This window comes from Oncorhynchus mykiss, chromosome 10 (genome assembly GCF_013265735.2).
Source record: "Oncorhynchus mykiss isolate Arlee chromosome 10, USDA_OmykA_1.1, whole genome shotgun sequence".
NCBI classification, from domain to species: domain Eukaryota; kingdom Metazoa; phylum Chordata; class Actinopteri; order Salmoniformes; family Salmonidae; genus Oncorhynchus; species Oncorhynchus mykiss.
The window spans coordinates 65,511,413-65,530,376 of NC_048574.1; the positions used below are offsets into that span (position 1 = coordinate 65,511,413).

At 43.1% G+C, this 18,964-nt stretch overlaps 1 protein-coding gene across 1 annotated transcript in view; it reads left to right on the forward strand.

Moving 5' to 3' along the window:
• The first annotated feature begins 11,329 nt into the window (after window positions 1–11,329).
• The window catches only part of LOC110533186 (glycine receptor subunit alpha-3-like), a 109,382-nt gene continuing 101,747 nt past the window's right edge, over window positions 11,330–18,964 (forward strand). The window contains exon 1 of the mRNA XM_036933620.1: window positions 11,330–11,795. Coding sequence (XP_036789515.1) covers window positions 11,725–11,795 — 71 coding nt within the window. The 5' untranslated portion in view covers window positions 11,330–11,724. The remainder of the gene's footprint in view (window positions 11,796–18,964) is intronic.

Sequence of the window (18,964 nt, forward strand, 5' to 3'; positions counted from 1 at the left end):
ATATATATTTTTACGTTAAATTGCTGATTACAAATTTGGACAGGTAACTACAGTGCCTTGCGAAAGTATTCGGCCCCCTTGAACTTTGCGACCTTTTGCCACATTTCAGGCTTCAAACATAAAGATATAAAACTGTATTTTTTTGTGAAGAATCAACAACAAGTGGGACACAATCATGAAGTGGAACGACATTTATTGGATATTTCATACTTTTTTAACAAATCAAAAACTGAAAAATTGGGCGTGCAAAATTATTCAGACCCTTTACTTTCAGTGCAGCAAACTCTCTCCAGAAGTTCAGTGAGGATCTCTGAATGATCCAATGTTGACCTAAATGACTAATGATGATAAATACAATCCACCTGTGTGTAATCAAGTCTCCGTATAAATGCACCTGCACTGTGATAGTCTCAGAGGTCCGTTAAAAGCGCAGAGAGCATCATGAAGAACAAGGAACACACCAGGCAGGTCCGAGATACTGTTGTGAAGAAGTTTAAAGCCGGATTTGGATACAAAAAGATTTCCCAAGCTTTAAACATCCCAAGGAGCACTGTGCAAGTGATAATATTGAAATGGAAGGAGTATCAGACCACTGCAAATCTACCAAGACCTGGCCGTCCCTCTAAACTTTCAGCTCATACAAGGAGAAGACTGATCAGAGATGCAGCCAAGAGGCCCATGATCACTCTGGATGAACTGCAGAGATCTACAGCTGAGTTGGGAGACTCTGTCCATAGGACAACAATCAGTCGTATATTGCACAAATCTGGCCTTTATGGAAGAGTGGCAAGAAGAAAGCCATTTCTTAAAGATATCCATAAAAAGTGTCGTTTAAAGTTTGCCACAAGCCACCTGGGAGACACACCAAACATGTGGAAGAAGGTGCTCTGGTCAGATGAAACCAAAATTGAACTTTTTGGCAACAATGCAAAACGTTATGTTTGGCGTAAAAGCAACACAGCTGAACACACCATCCCCACTGTCAAACATGGTGGTGGCAGCATCATGGTTTGGGCCTGCTTTTCTTCAGCAGGGACAGGGAAGATGGTTAAAATTGATGGGAAGATGGATGGAGCCAAATACAGGACCATTCTGGAAGAACCTGATGGAGTCTGCAAAAGACCTGAGACTGGGATGGAGATTTGTCTTCCAACAAGACAATGATCCAAAACATAAAGCAAAATCTACAATGGAATGGTTCAAAAATAAACATATCCAGGTGTTAGAATGGCCAAGTCAAAGTCCAGACCTGAATCCAATCGAGAATCTGTGGAAAGAACTGAAAACTGCTGTTCACAAATGCTCTCCATCCAACCTCACTGAGCTCGAGCTGTTTTGCAAGGAGGGAATGGGAAAAAAATGTCAGTCTCTCGATGTGCAAAACTGATAGAGACATACCCCAAGCGACTTACAGCTGTAATCGCAGCAAAAGGTGGCGCTACAAAGTATTAACTTAAGGGGGCTGAATAATTTTGCACGCCCAATTTTTCAGTTTTTGATTTGTTAAAAAAGTTTTAAATATCCAATAAATGTCGTTCCACTTCATGATTGTGTCCCACTTGTTGTTGATTATTCACAAAAAAATACAGTTTTATATCTTTATGTTTGAAGCCTGAAATGTGGAAAAAGGTCGCAAAGTTCAAGGGGGCCGAATACTTTCGCAAGGCACTGTATTTAAAGAAACCTATCCAATCCTGTCTGGAAGTAGTGTATCGTAAGGAGTGGGCAGTGGCTGTGAGGATATTATAATGGAGACTTTTATCTCCCTCACCAACTTCAAACATCTGCTATCTGAGCAGCTAACCGATCGCTGCAGCTGTACATAGTCTATCGGTAAATAGCCCACCCAATTTTACCTACCTCATCCCCATACTGTTTATATTTATTTACTTTTCTGCTCTTTTGCACACCAATATCTCTACCTGTACATGACCATCTGATCATTTATCACTCCAGTATTAATCTGCAAAATTGTAATTATTCGCCTACCTCATCATGCCTTTTACACACAATGTATATAGACTCTCCTTTTTTTCTACTGTGTTATTGACTTGTTAATTGTTTACTCCATGTGTAACTCTGTGTTGTCTGTTCACACTGCTATGCTTTATCTTGGCCAAATGAGAACTTGTTCTCAACTAGCCTACCTGGTTAAATAAAGGTGAAATAAAATAAAAAATAAAAATAAAATACTGGGATATGAGCGTTGTCTTTTTGGATATTATGTGTGTTTTATCCTCATTATCAGTTTATATTTGATTGTATCATTAGTATTTCCTCTGGGGTACTATACAGATGTAGGATCTTAATTTAATCACACTTCTGTTGCAGAGAATTTTCCTGCACAGCATGAAATACAAACTTGTAGTGTATTTGGGTTTTTAAAAGGCTTCTAACATTTGTAATTTTCACTTAAAAATGTCAGACTTGATTTTCCCTGACAAAAAAAAATATTCAACCCCAACAAAAAAGTTTGATTATAATTCACATAATAATTCACAATTCACAAACTGTCTCAAATTAAGGTCCTACATCTGTAGCTAAAAGAGTGGGCAGTGGCAGTGTAGTTAGTGTAGCACTGGGATATGAGTGTTAGCTGGTTTGGCTTTTGTGGTTGGCTGGGTTGGCGTGGTGATGATACTGCATATTTTCTTCCCTGTAGGCAGACACCATTAGGGTAAATTATGTATAGCAACAATTGTTGGAATGATCAAACCCATGGGGGGTTTACATTAGTAACGGTTCAATTTCATGTTTCTGTAGAATGGTGTGATCACAGTTTGGGGCCAAATGGTGACCCTGTTTTCTTGATAACGACAAACACAATATAGCCTTGGATCAAGGTTTTGAGTTGATATGTTTTCCTTGGCTTCTCTTCTTCCGTCATTCATTCTTCCCTTCTTTTCTATCATAATGTTTGTGTGACATAATTTTTTATGTTTGACTGAATACTCAGTTCTTGCAGACAAAGCATGTGGCTTTGGGTACATCTGCATATTTCAGAAGGTTTTAGTCTTTGTGCAGCTACAGATGTAGGATATTAATTTGATCACCCTGTTGTAGAAAATGTCAAATGTGTAGTGTATTTGTGGTTTAAACGTGGTTTTCACTTTGAAATTTCAGACTTGATTTTCCCTTTCAAAAAAATGTATCGACCCCTAGAAAAATGTCCATTCATTATAATCCACATAATAATTCACATTTCCTGTTGCTGCAGGAATATTTCTCTGCTTTAGCAAACTGGCTCAAATTAACATCCTACATCTGCAGCTACTTGAAAATAAGATGTTTTTCTTCACTTACTCGCCTGGTTAAATAAAGGTTAGATAAAAAATAAAGTAAATATTTGATAGTCCTTTCAAGATGGTTATTGTAGGCTAGCACACTGACTTGCCTAGTTAAATAAAGGTTACATTTTAAAATGTAAAAATAAAATAGAGGGCTTAGGTCCTGAGAGTACTGTATGTGGGCAAATTAAGAAGAATACAATTAACATCAAAGATGAGATTGCTACAGACGGCTGAATAAAACATGTTGTGTAATGTGACTTGTAATGTGACTCACAACGCATTATATTTGAACCCCCCCCCCCCCCCCCCCCTCCACACACACACACACACACACACGCGCACACGCGCACGCACGCATGCACACGCACACACACACACACACACACACACACTTAATATGTTCTCTGAAGAAGAGGTACTGGCTGAAGATGAGTCATGTGCTTAGTTCTTGATGTATGTTTTTTCTGGAATAATGCTGGACCTTCCAGTCCTATGGTATGTTCTGTGGTATTTTCTTGTGCGTGAAGCATGAGGGAAACAGTTTGTCAACTGTAAACCAAAGTGTTTATTGTTCCAGTCTGGGTCAAATCAAGTCGTCATAACCAATGCACTGCACAGAACAGCACAGAACAAAATGTCAAAGGTTGCCTATATCGTTAGATGTCATTTTGGAAAAAAGTTATTTCCTGGCACGCGTAGATACATATGTATTTTTGAATCATTATCATGACTGGCCACCACAGCCAAAAAGCATGGGGGGAATCAAAACTCCTACCACTTCGTCTAAGTCAGTTGTTTACCTTTAATGTACTTACTCTGACTCGCAATACACTCCATTCTTCCAACCAGACTCTCTCTCCAATATCTCTCCCCAGCCAGCCTGTGGCTCTTAATAGCAGACAATACCAGACAGACAACCACTCGGCACAGGGCTGAATATTGGGGTTTTAGTGTGGAGGAAAATATTTTCCTGTTCTTTCCTCTTCTGCACGCACGTAAGCAAGCACGCACACACAAACACACACACACACGCACACACACACACACACACACACACCATGCTCCCCTCCCTAACATTCAGCCAGACCATTCCAGTCCAGATGCCCAATGTTGATGACTCGATGGAGTCTCCCCCAAATTGCCTGTTCTGTTTGGATCCATCCATGGGGCTAGCTGTGTCTGCACTACAGTCCTCTTATTAAGGGAGGTCCGTATAGGCACTAGCTAGAGGGTTATTTAGCGCTGGTGTGACCCATTTGATTTGTGCTGCTACAGTACGAGACTCCCTTTGGCAGCTTGTGAGTAAATCATTAACGACTGCAAAGCTCCTGGAATTAGCATACCCCCAGAGTGCTAAAGATGGCATAAAACTATGCATGAAAGGGAAGACTTCTGTCCTTGTTGCAGGGTATGCTATATAATAAAGTGAGTTCTGTTAGAGCGTGAATCAGGGGCCATGTTGTGATCACGGCTGTGCAGGACAGAAAGATCGTTGTTGATTTCAACAGAAAGATCTGTTATGTTATGGCTAATCTTCTATTGTCTTACGTCAAATTCAATACAATGGACACTAGCACACAAAAGTATGTGGACACCCCTTCAAATTAGTGGATTCAGCTACTTCAGCCACACCCGTTGCTGACAGGTGTATACAATCAAGCACACAGCCATGCAATCTCTATAGACAAACATTGCCAGTAGAATGGACCGAACTGAAGAGCTCACTGATTTTTAACGTGACGTGTTTGTCAAGAATGCCACCTTTCCAACAAGTCAGTTCGTCAAATTTCTGTCCTGCTAGAGCTGCCCCGTTCAACTGTAAGTGTTGTTATTGTTAAGTGGAAACGTCTAGGAGCAACAACGGCTCAGACGCGAAGTGGTAGGCCACACAAGCTCACAGAACAGGACTGCCGAGGGCATGAAGAGTGTAGCGAGTAAAAATCCTCTGTCATCGGTTGCAAAACTCACTACCGAGTTCCAAGCTGCCTCTGGAAGCAACGTCCGCACACAAGCCTAAGATCACCATGTGCAATATCAAGCATCAGCTGGAGTGGTGTAAAGCTCGCCGCCATTGGACTAGAAAGCAGTAGAAACGCGTTCTCTGGAGTGATGAATCATGCTTCACCATCTGGCAGTCCAATGGAATTTGGGTTTGGCGGATGCCAGGTGAACGCTACCTTCCCGGATTCATAGTGCCAACTGTAAAGTTTGTTGGAGGAGGAAAAATGGTCTGGGCTGGTTTTCATGGTTCGGGCTAGGATCCTTTGTTCCAGGGAAGGGATATCTTAATGCTACAGCAGACAATGACATTCTAGACGATTCTGTGCTTCCAACTTTGTGACAACAGTTTGGGAAGGCCCTTTCCTGTTTCAGCATGACAATAGCCCCATGCACGGAGCGTTGTCCATACAGAAATGATTTGTCGAGATCGCTGTGGAAGAACTTGACTGGCCTGCACAAAGCCCTGACCTCAACCCCGGGCCAACATCAGTGCCCAGCCTCACTAATGCTCTTGTAGCTGAATGGAAGCAAGTCCCCACAACAGTGTTCCAAAATCTAGTGGAATGCCCATTATTTTGGAATGAGATGTGCGACAAACAGGTGTCCACATACTTTTGGCCATGTAGTGGATATATGTGCTATAGACAACATACACAAATGTAGGATCTTAATTTGAGTCTGTTTACTGCAGCAGGAAAATAATCATGGCGCAACAGGAAATGTGAATTAAAATGTGGATTATAATTAATGGACATTTGTGTAGGGGTTGAAACATTTTTTGATTGGGCAAATCAAGTCTGACATTTAGTAATGTAAATTACAAACTTTAGAAGTATTTTGAAACCTTGAATACACTACAAGTTTGTATACCCTGAGGTGCAGGAAATTTCTCAATAACAAAAGAGTGATCAAAATACGATCCTACATATGTACATACAATGACATCATCTTGTTATTCCTATTCCATTGTCTATCATGTCAATAAACACAGAAGACATTGTAGCGTTGTCTTGAAAGGCCCTATAGGAATAAAAACAAGGCTAATAATAACAATTCCATTATTTATGAATCACTCCAAATGCTTCAGATTCCAGACCCGCTGAACTACAACCATGCCCCACCGACACCTCCAATATAAACCTCTCCATAATACTCTGCCACAGCACACTGGGGGAAGATTTATAATGGCTGGCCACAAAACCACAATTGAGCAATTTATCTTTTCCGCAGCTACGATACAGCAGCCATAATCTCTGTCGTATGGAGCCCCTCCACTATGTCATGCTTGGCTTTCATCCCGTAGATTAAGAAATAAGTGTCATAATAAGATCAGCAGCTTGCCTGTTTACTGCGAGGCGGAGATATACAGTGTATTCTGTTTAATGATGGATGTGAATGGGGGAAGTCGTTTGGCTGCCTGTGTGTAGAATATCGTTCATCACCTGCCTAACAACCTCTAGTCATGTTGATGGGAGTGTCTGTTAATCCATGCACATGCATATCGTCTTAGCGACGAGGCCGGACTCAACATAAGGAGGTAAAATCCACCAGATTAGTCCTATTGGTTAAGCAAACGGTGTCAGAGATATGTGTATAAGTGGCAGGGAAGTCAGGCGCAGGAGAGTCAAACGGAGTGTAAAAATGGAGTCTTTTAATAAATGTCCAAGTAACATGCGCCATAACACTAATAAGAACAATGAATATAAACAAATATGGGTACGAAGACCCGTCGCGCACCTATACAAAAAACACTACACTGACAACAAACAATCTCTGACAAAGACATGAGGGGAAACAGAGGGTTAAATACACAACAGATAATGAATGGGATTGAAAACAGGTGTGTGGGAAGACAAGACAAAACCAATGGAAAATGAAAAATGGATCAATGATGGCTAGAAGACCGGTGACGTCGAACGCCGAGAACCGCCCGAACAAGGAGAGTCGTGACAAACGGAAGCACCATCATCCCAGGGAGGGATGCCTGAGAGATGACAGTTAGTTAATATGCACGATCAAAGATATGGACGCTGCCCCGTAGAAAGGGTTTCTGTAGATGTATTTGTCGAGTTATAATACGGGTGCCTCGTTCAAAGGTAACTGAACCAGATGTCTGGATAGCCTCACAGTGTCATTCTATTCAAAACGATGTGTTCATTTGCAATTAAAATGGTAGATTTAAATACTTCTGTGAGACTTTCGAATCTACTTGTTATTACTCCTGCAATTTCCATATTTCGCATTTTGTGGGTCTCCGGCAATGAAAGCCAAGTCTATACTCCACTCTGACCACACTCTTCAATCATCATCCAGGGTTTACAGACTATCACTCTCGAGTTCCTCTCTCCTCTCTAGTCCCTCTAGTCTCCCTGATGCCACTTAGGTCTGATATGTCCTCCTTATCCTGGCTCTCCTAAATTACATTTTACCAGCAGGGCCATAAGAGTTGTCCAAACTCATACTACACTTTGTATAAAGATGCATGAGCCCGAGCTCTATTCCTAAATCCACACTAGCAAACCAATTAAAATGAAGCACTGTTTCTGTCATGCATTCTAGTGTGAATATGGGAACATAGTCCCTGATATGAATCTATTACAGGGACAGAGACAGAGGCAGGGACAGGTACAGTGACAGGGACTGATCAGTCATGGATCTTTGGCCTTGCTGAACATCTCTCTCTCACCGAGGAAGGATGGGGAAATTATCAGAGGGCAAATTGACAAGCGGCTATAGATGAGTATGGATAATAAAAGTCCTTAGATACCAGACCACCCCCTCCTTGTCTCTCATCTTCTCCACCTATCCACAGCATCCATAACATCCCAACCACCCTCTCTCTCACCTTCTTCATCTGTCATACCCTCTCACCCACCCACGCAGACTTTCAAACTTCTCATCGTCTCTCGTTCTGTCACCACAAGCTCTTAGCCTGACTGAGAATGTTGACAGTGGCAGACATGGCCTGGCAATGAACTTAGCATCCATAAGAGCTCTCTCTTTCTCACTGTGCGTCAGAAGAACATCTGCAGATACCGGCATCAACCTCACACTCACTAGGGTATTCTGTAATTAGACTGTAAACTTCCAACCAGGGGGCGTTTTGAGTTCTGAAGCTTTGTGGCATATGCCAGTTTGAGTCACCAGGCACTCTAGGGAGGCAAGTGGTTAAAGGGAATGTCACAAACTGTGAAACTGAGTTTATTAGGGTAAATAAATCAACCTCCTCCAAAGAGGAGCTTCTCGTTTTTCCTTAAAGATGCACTCCGGAATCTTAAGAACAAATTCGTAACAGATTGCGAGAATTGGATCTGTAAACATATCACAAAAATTGCTAAATTCTGACAATATCATAAGAATTGTCAAATTCGGGAACATATAACACAAAATGGATGACTTAATACACAAATAACGGCGAACCGTTTTGTCTTGTGAGCAACACTTTCAAAACTACTGGCTGAAATTATACAAAAGTTTGAGAATCATTCCTTAACAGGATAGAAAGAACTATCAGGAGAGCAAGGCCAGTGCTTTAGCGCTAGATGACATACAGAAAGCAATTAGGGAGCCATCTAGGAGAAGCTAGGAGAAGTTGCATGTCATGTGTCACTTTTTTATACATTTTTATAAGAAATGAGCTGCCTGACAGCCGACATCCTTTTTCAAATATGTTTTTTCCTGTTCATACACTGTTAAAATGAAGTGCTTTGTAACACCAAAACTAGTGGCAACTGAGCTGCCACCAACGTGAAGGAGACGAAACCTTAACTTTGCTGGAGTATTGAAACATGGCCCTGAGATGTTCTGAAACTTTACATGGTGTGTTGTAACACCACTTAATCACGTATGGTGCAACACCTCGCCAAGGACTGGGAGCACTAACAGGAAAGGTTGAAAACACAAGAAGCTTTTACACACGAAGAAAGAAAAGTACATCTATATTAATCGTAATATAGATGTACACTTTCTTTCTTCAAGCATGCATACAACATTGTGTAAAATAATGAATAAGTCTAAAATGTTTGAATTACCCACGGTCCTCTGAAAACAGAGCCACGTGTCAAGGTAAGAAGTGCAAAGAGATTTAAACCAGACTTCCAATGAGTTCAATCACTCAATTTTCTCCATCTTTTGAGCAACATATTATGTTTATTATAAAATGTTGGGGTAAAATGAAATGAACAAATCATTGAAACAACTTGCATACATTTTTTTGTCAAATTCATAATTATTTTTTACAGTGTGGCTGTGTGGTTGAGTGTATAAAATACCAATTCAATTCCAATGAAATGTCCCATCTTACTACCCCAGAGGTCGGGGGTTCCATTCCCGCTTCCGCCTGTTCCACTGTCACTCCTTTCTCTGTCTCCTGTTTCTAATCAGTCTAAAGAATTTAGACAAAAAAAAAATCCATATTCCATCAATCAATATTGAGGCTATAAACCATTTTCATTTATTTACCATTTGATTGTATGAGAGGCACAGTCTGCAAAAATATTGTTTAGTGTTTTGATGCTTCCTTTTACATGCACTGAAACCCCAAAAAGGGTTTTCACAACATTCTCTTAAAAACACCAATATTCAGATTTAAGAACCACTTTGGGTGTTTCAGAGTACTTGCATTAGGTTTATATTCAAACACCCTCCAAACACCATAACTCAGGCTAGGTACACTACCTTTCATGGTTTCATTACACAATCATAGTGTTTTGAGAATATTTTGACAGCGTATAGCTTAACAGGACAATCCTCCTACCTCTTTCTCTCTTAAATATACACACCTTCCTCTCACCCCATCATCCGAGGTGACATTGGAGAGGGCTGTGCTCCTCACACCTTCAGCAAGCTATCACCAGCAGCCCAGAGGCATTACAGACCTGTCCTGGCCTGTGGTGTAGTCATCACAGCTGTTGAGGAACCAGCACTTGACCACACTACACTTCTACACCATCCCCCCCATCACATTGGCAACATCAATAAATAATTACACACCATTCTATGGACATCAGGGTTCAACCCAGTTCAACAGCAATTTTCACATGTGTAGAGACTGGATTTCTGATAGCATCAGTAATGCAAGTCAAACTGACAGGGACAGGCCAAATAGTCTGACTGCATGAGTGCTCTGTTCGGCAGGCTAAACTCGGAGTGCATGCCTGCTGCCCCATGCCTGCTTATCATCTGATTCCAGATCGGTTTGACAAAAACATGACCCACTACATTTGATTGTGATTGTGTGTGTGTCTACAGTACAGCACACACAGATGCAACCACCTCCACCCAGCTGTGCTGGACACCCTGCTCATGGCACCACACTGCCAGTCTTCATTAGCCTGGCATCATACACCCCCTTTGAACTCACAATGTTACTCGTCATCCCGTGTGTGTGCGTGCGCGCGTGCGTGCGTGCAGATCCGACCCGACCTTATACATAATATCATATGCATACGGATGTTCTCAATATTGTATACATGAACGGACATATTACTCATATGAAGGTAAGCTTTGGTGGAAACGTCACATTCCCTAGCAGTAACTATATCCTAATTGTCCATGTTCTAAAATCCATTAATGGACTATTTATTTATTAAGCTTTCCTGACTGCTTTGCTCATGGTCATAGCGGGGGAAACTATCAAGATCCGTAGAGATACGACGCATAATGTAGTAATCCGTAATGGTACTTAAAAGCAATCATGAATAACACTCAATGTTGTTGTTTTGTAATATAATAGTAAATAGTCATGTGTAAACTATGGCTGCTATAGCTTACACATGAGGCTGATCTGGACAGCAACTCGACAAGTAACATCTAGTAAATGACAACAAATTGGATACATATTACAGGATCGTGCTGTAATATGTCAATGAAACGGAGAGAGAGAGAGAGAGAGAGAGAGAGAGATGCGGGATGCCCATGCAGTAATGATGTTCCACATCAGTGCTTGTCTAATTGAAGCTATAGCGTGGCTCTGCTGGAACATTTATAGGAGCGAGTGGAATAATTCGCTGTCAGTCACAGGTGCAGCGCGCGTCTGGGGCGAGCTCTCTCTGTGCCCCCGCTCTCCAAGACCGCTGAGATGTCTGTGAATGTGTCAAGAATGTGTACAGCTGCCGAGTGCTACCCCACATTACTGGTGTTCCTACTTTAGAGTCGTATTTCAGAATATACTATGCTCTCTTGTTGATGTCGTTGCAAGGTCGGTAAAAACCTGTCCAGTTATGAGTAGTGAAGTCGATTAGTAATATGTGGGATTCCGAAACTGTTATGCGTTTGCGTTTACCGTGCGCCACGAGCCTGCCGCGTGTTGGATTGTGTCGACATCAGTTGGAGCACTGTCCACGGTGCTGAAAGTCAAGAGTCTTACCCTAAGTGGCGAACAGAGGCAGCTGAGGCGTTCCCGGGTATATGTATATGCAACTCAAATCTTGAGATGACGCGGAAAAGGCTGCAATCTGTAGCTGTATGGGGATTCTTCGCGTGGGAAATAGCTGTGTTGCTAAGGTAAGGGAGTTCGGCAGCAGCCAACATTACGCGGCTTGATTTACTCACACTGATTGTTGAAGTTCCCGAACTGTTTGATTCATGTTAGGTGCTTTGATTGCGCCAATGACTTGAGTGGTTCGCAAATAGGCTATATGACCCTAAAACACTGGAAGCGTTTAATACGGAGTGGATTTTCCTCTCAAATTTGGGGATTAGGCTACAGGCACATAGATATAAGAATCATATCAAGTACAAAAGCCTCTAAGAGAGTCACCTATGCATGATGTCTTATCTCGACAAACACACATGTGGTGATCCTTCCGCGAGGGATTTTGGCCATTGCCCAACAAATCAGTCAGAAACGGTACGATCATGATGCACCGCCCTTTAGTATTCGTGATAAGTGAATTACATTTCTGTCTGTATTAAATTTAGACCCTGTAAACTGTCTGCGTATTTCTCAAATCCCCGTTTCCCAGGAATTCGATCGGCATGCTCAGTGTGCTGATCTGATCTTGACGAGGAATTCTCTTCTCACTCTCTCAGTAACAGGTTCCGTTATCGAGAAATCTCATGGAATAGATTTCTGGGCCGAGATCAAAGAAAAAGCCGCTTCAATTATCCAAAGAAATTGTATATTTGCCTGCAATCCGAATGAGCAGAATTATCTCTATATATGTACACCTTAAATGATTGACAGTTAATTAACGATTAAACACTATGGGCTATTGTGAAAGTGAAGGTATTTGTAGATCAAGTTATAACACATTTCTCACATAGAAGCAATCTTTATAGTGCAATTATGGTCCCAGCCAACCACAATGTTATGTAATACAACATGCTGGAGAGGCTGGTGTGTTGGATTTGGTCAAATATTAAGGCTTTAATAGTAAAGCTCTCACTCACTCACTCACTCACTCACTCACTCACTCACTCACTCACTCACTCACTCACCCACTCACACATAAGCACATATGTCCAAGAAACATGATATGAAACATTGATAGATATAACAAAAGCCTTTTTTCATGTTGATACAACTCAAGCACATACCCAAATCTACTTACCATCTAGAGAGCAGGTTACACATGATCACATACACATGTCTGATCCACATATGTTTGCTCAAGCCAAGTGCAGTGTTCAGATGTCAGTTTGGTTCATGTGTAACACGTTTGACAGTCTACCCACGTCATAGGGCCTTGTTAATTGACATTATGTCAGGCTTGACAAACAGCTATGCTACAGAGCAAACCGTCGGGCCCACTCATCTCCACAAAACACACGGCATGTTGCAATATCTTATTCGTTGTAAGCGGGCTGGACTCCCCTTTCAATAGCTACTCTCTCTCTAAGGATATCTCTAGCCCGCCCACTTCAATACTCTCTTCCCACTTCAGTACTCTCTCCGGCTCTCATTCCTTCCCTGAGTCCTTCTCAACTAAGCACAGTACAACTCCACAGAGGTAATGCAATTGCTGCAAAGTCTAATCCCACTCAAGCCGTGCATCTTCCCCACCAACACAAGTCTTCTCATTCAAAGGCCCAGTACATGAACCGTCGATCATCCTCCATTATTTAACGACACAACGCATTATTCTCGTGTGATGTGTCTGTGATAGTAATGGTCCTCCGCTGGCATCCCCTGTATTGAATTATTGATATCATGGCTGTGTCCCGAAAGGCACCGTAAGCGGTCAAAAGTGGGACACTATTTAGGCTATCGGGTACCATTTGGGATGCAGGCCATGCCTGTTGCCATGTCCCTGACTGGCACACACTGCAATGTGTATTGGTTTAGTGTCAGCTCAGAGTCCAAGGAGACTGGAGAGTTTTCTATAGGGTTTATCTATGGGCTGGATCACAAATAGCACCCTATTCTACTACATTGTGCACTACTTTTGGGCCCTGGTCAAAAATAGTGCACTATGCAGGGAATATAGTGGCATTTGGGACTCTGATTATGTGTGTAATTAGAATTCCGAGGATATATAGATCAGATGCTTATTCTTGGTTGAGGGGTCTAGGCTTTAAACACTGTTCTCCCTCATCTTCAATACTCTGGCCGTGCATGGCAGCCAGTCCATGTTTGAGGTTTGTCACTTCACTTGAATGGCGAAAGGGACTCTTTGCACACTGTGTAGGGGAAGCTGAGTACTTGCAAATGAAACATTTATGGGAAAGTCTGTCTATGTTTTGCTGGCCAGATAGATTTTCATCAAGGGAGACATTTCACTTGGGTACCTAGCCTACTGTTTGCAAAGCTTGCACTGTGCCGGGCATTGTGGTCCGCGAGGGGTGCTAGCTTTCCTCTAGAGCAGGCCCTTGTCCTGTACTATGGCAATGTGGAGCAACATGAGCAAACGGTCAGAAACCATTGAAGCGGCATCAGACAGGGTTGTAGAGTTGGTGGCAAGGGGCATGATGAAGAGGGTAGGGGTAATCGCATGGTGAAGAGGGTAGGGGTAAGCCCTGGTAGGCACCATTTTAGAGGTGGTGTTCCACTATAAAGCTGTCTGTCTTACCAGGGCTGGGAGAGGAGAGAGAGGTGACCTGGCGGGCAGCACTGCCAGGAGAAGTAGTGGATTCCATTTTTAGCACTAAAATAAAATAAAATCAAGTTGTATTTGTCACATGCGCCGAATACAACAGGTGTGAACCTTACTGTGAAATGCTTACTTACAAGAAAGGGATGTTTTTCCTGCTTCTCAAAGTTTAATGACCTCCATTTGGGCTCTTATAGGATCTGTTTTTTGAATCCATGTCATTGCTGGACTGCTTACAAAATGGAAGTCTGAGGGAGAGGATGTTGCAGGCAGACTGGAGTTTTGGGAAGGGGATTTTTGGAAAGCAGAGCTTTTAATATTTCACTGTAGATTTCATGCTTGGACTCATTCGTGTCCCACTGCGGACGTTTAGGCAGGCAGTCACTATATTTTGGGGAGTAACTCATGTACACCAGGGTTTCCCTAACCTCTCCTGGAGTCAGCCTACTCCCAGCCAGTTCCACTTATTTAATTTATTCCACAACTGGAACCTGATTCAACTAATCAAGGGCTACCAGTGCTGAAACACATCAAATAAGTATAGCTACATGGCTGTGTGTTCCCGAAGAGAGGTTTGGGGAACACTGATAAACACTAACTGATAGGCTTCTTCAGCCCAGCCTCGTGAGTCATTAACTTAGGACAAAGAGTCTAAATCACTGATAAACGCAAACAGCTAGACTTCTTCAGCCCAGCCTCGTGAGTCATTAACTTAGAACAAAGAGTCTTAATCTCCAAATCCTCTGTTGGACAATCTGACATGATTGTCACCAGAACCCATGTGGTGTGTGCATCTACTGTGTGTCCATCCGCCCTCACTGGGACACACACACACATGCGCGCGCACGCACACACACACATTAGTTTGTTTGTATCCTCCAATCCATCCCCCTGGGTTTAGTTTAACATGCACTGTTTTACGTGCACTGCTGTTCAGTACATGCCTGCTCTGTGGGGATTACTAAATGATCTTTGAGGTAAACAGCGAGTGTTCCCACGCCCCACCGGGCATTACCGTGCCAACCAGTGGGCGACACACGCAGGCGGTCTACACCACGCAGAGAGAGCGAGCACACTGGAGGAAACCTATTTAAACTGTCATAAATAGTAATGATGATATGCTCGTTCATCCTAAACGATTTACAGTTCAACACCTAGTCATATTTATACGTGTCCAATGCAGGAATCAGACATCGTAGGGAGAGCACACTAGAGGCAGTTCAATCTGTAATCTGATAATATCATATAATATGGTCGTTTAGCAGACGTTTTTTTTACGCAAAAGTGATTAACAGTTGAACATGTAATTATGTTTAGTGTCCCATGCAGGAAATCAAACCAAATCCCAGCTATGGTAGTGCAAACGAACACCATGCTCAGCCAAACATACTGAGGTCACTAAGAAGCACCTTCTTGACTGCTGTCACTCAACTTCATCTCTCTCCTTGTACTATTCAGCACAGACAGTTAAGGTCCTGTGTCGAGAGGGAGATGTGCTGCTGTTAGTGGTGGGGGTGTTTTGAGAGGTCAGGTTTCTGTAGTGCGGAACTCTCTCTCTCTGTCTCTCTCTCTCTCTGTCACAGAGCTTTGACCAATGGTAATGTGTTGTTGGCTGGAAGATACCTTTAACCATTTGACCCCTATTTGGTGTAAAATTCTAAGTGTAAATGTCAGAGCAACCCTTGGGGACTCTGGAATTGGTGTCAATTATCTGGAATCTCTTTGGCTACGTTTACACAGGCAGCACAATTCTGGCCTTTTCTTCACTATCGCTGACCTGCTAGCAAGTGTCTTCACTGATACTTTCAACCTCTCCCTGACCCAGTCTGTGATACCTGCATGTTTCAAGCATACCACCATAGACCCTGTGCCCGAGAACGCCAAGGTAACCTGTCTAATTGACAGACTGGTTCAGGGAGATCACTCACATCTGTAGCCATGAAATGCTTTAAACGGCTGGTCATGGCTCACATTAACACCATCGTCCCAGATACCCTGGACCCACTCTAATTTGCATACCGCCCCAACAGATCCATAGATGACGCAATCTCTATTGCACTCCACACTTCCCTTTCCCACCTTGACCAAATTAACCTATGTGAGAAGACTGTTCATTGACTACAGCTCACCGTTCAATCACTAAGCTAAGGACCCTGGGACCGAACACCTCCCCCTGCAACTGGATCCTGGACTTCCTGACAGGCCGCCCCCAGGTGCTGAGAGTAGGCAAACACCTCCGCCACGCTGACCCTCAACACGGGGGCCCGCCGAGCTCCCTGCCATCTATCACCTCTATACCAGGCGGTGTCAGAAGGAGGCCCTAAAAATTGTCGAAGACTCCAGCCACCCAAGTCATAGACTGTTCTCTCTTCAACCACACTGCAAGTAGTACCGATACACCAAGTCTGGAACCAACAGAACCCTGAACAGCTTCTACCCCCAAGCCATAAGACTGCTAAATAGTTTAATAGTTAACCAAATAGCTACCTGGACTAACTTTTTTGACTCATCACATACACTGCTGCTACTGCTTATTATCTATCCTGTTGCCTCGTCACTTTACCACTACCTATATGTACATATCTATCTCAATTACCTCGTACCCCTACACATCAACTTGGCACTGGTACCCCGTATATATAGCCAAGTTATCGTTACTCATTGTGGATTTATCCCTCGTGTTATTATTTGTTCTATTATGTTTGAAATCTTTCTCGCTGCATTGTTAGGACGGGCCTGTAAGTAAGCATTTCACTGTTAGTCTATTAACCTATGTGAGATGTAACAAAATGTGACTTGATTTAATTTGGTCTTTTTGACCAATCCGATTAGGTTCTGATGTGGAAAGACCATTAAGTGGGAAAAAATATCCGAATTGGGCTGTCTCTGTAAAAACAGCCTTAGTTTATTAGCCTACATCCCAAATGACAACCTTTTCACTATAGTGACCTACTTTTGATCAGAGCCCTATGTCAAAAGTAGTTCACTATAAGAACGAATAGGGTGTCATTTGGGACGTAGACTTTTTCTTCTAGTGTATTTACAGGCGCGTATCAATCCAATGTGGAAGAATACAAGATATGACAATAAAGCTGGATGTTGTGATAGTGCTCACCACTTTTCCCCAAAACATAGATTGCCTAAGGTTTGAAATTGGTTTTGAATGGTGTGCGCTCGTGTGTGTCTGACTTGGTCATGTCTTCCAGAGCTTGCGGTCTCTCTGGCCCCTGCACTTTATTTGTTGTCATGAATGTGGCCACACTGGCTTGCTGACTCATACAACCCTGGTTGTGTCTTACACACACAAACACGTACACACACTCACACACAGAGTGACTCAACCCTCTGTATCAGGGCGATTGAGTGAGTGGCCTGTGACGAGGTGCTGGATAGGCCTGACAGGGTCTTCAGTAAGCAATAAGGCATGAGAACCTGGGGATTACCATGTGATAACTCCCGAGGCGAAGCCCTTAGATGGGAGTTACAGCTCTTAGATGGGAGTTACAGCCCTTAGGAGGGAGTTACAGCCCTTAGATGGGAGTTACGAGCTACAGCCCTTAGATGGGAGTTACAGCCCTTAGGAGGGAGTTACAGCCCTTAGATGGTAGTTACAGCCCTTAGAAGGGAGTTACAGCCCTTAGATGGGAGTTATAGCCCTTAGATGGGAGTTACAGCCCTTAGATGGGAGTTACAGCCCTTAGATGGGAGTTACAGCCCTTAGATGGGAATTACAGCCCTTAGATGGGAGTTACAGCCATTAGGAGGGAGTTACAGCCCTTAGATGGGAGTTACAGCCCTTAGATGGGAGTTACAGCTCTTAGATGGGAGTTACAGCCCTTAGATGGGAGTTACAGCCCTTAGGAGGGAGTTACAGCCCTTAGATGGGAGTTACAGCCCTTAGATGGGAGTTACAGCTCTTAGATGGGAGTTACAGCCCTTAGATGGGAGTTACAGCCCTTAGGAGGGAGTTACAGCCCATAGGAGGGAGTTACAGCCCTTAGATGGGAGTTACAGCCCTTAGGAGGGAGTTACAGCCCTTAGGAGGGAGTTACAGCCCTTATGAGGGAGTTACATCCCTTAGATGGGAGTTACAGCCCTTATGAGGGAGTTACAGCCCTTAGATGGGAGTTACAGCCCTTAGATGGGAGTTACAGCCCTTAGATGGGAATTACAGCCCTTAGATGGGAGTTACAGCCCTTAGGAGGGAGTTACAGCCCTTAGATGGGAGTTACAGCCCTTAGATGGTAGTTACAGCCCTTAGATGGGAGTTACAGCCCTTAGATGGGAGTTACAGCGAGTTACAGCCCTTAGGAGGGAGTTACAGCCCTTAAATGGGAGTTACAGCCCTTAGATGGGAGTTACAGCCCTTAGATGGGAGTTACAGCCCTTAGGAGGGAATTACAGCCCTTAGAAGGGAATTACAGCCCTTAGATGGGAGTTATAGCCCTTAGATGGGAGTTACAGCCCTTAGGTGGGAGTTACAGCCCTTAGATGGGAGTTACAGCCCTTAGGAGGGAATTACAGCTTACAGCCCTTAGATGGGAGTTACAGCCCTTAGATGGGAGTTACAGCCCTTAGATGGGAGTTACAGCCCTTAGATTGGAGTTACAGCCCTTAGGAGGGAGTTACAGCTCTTAGATG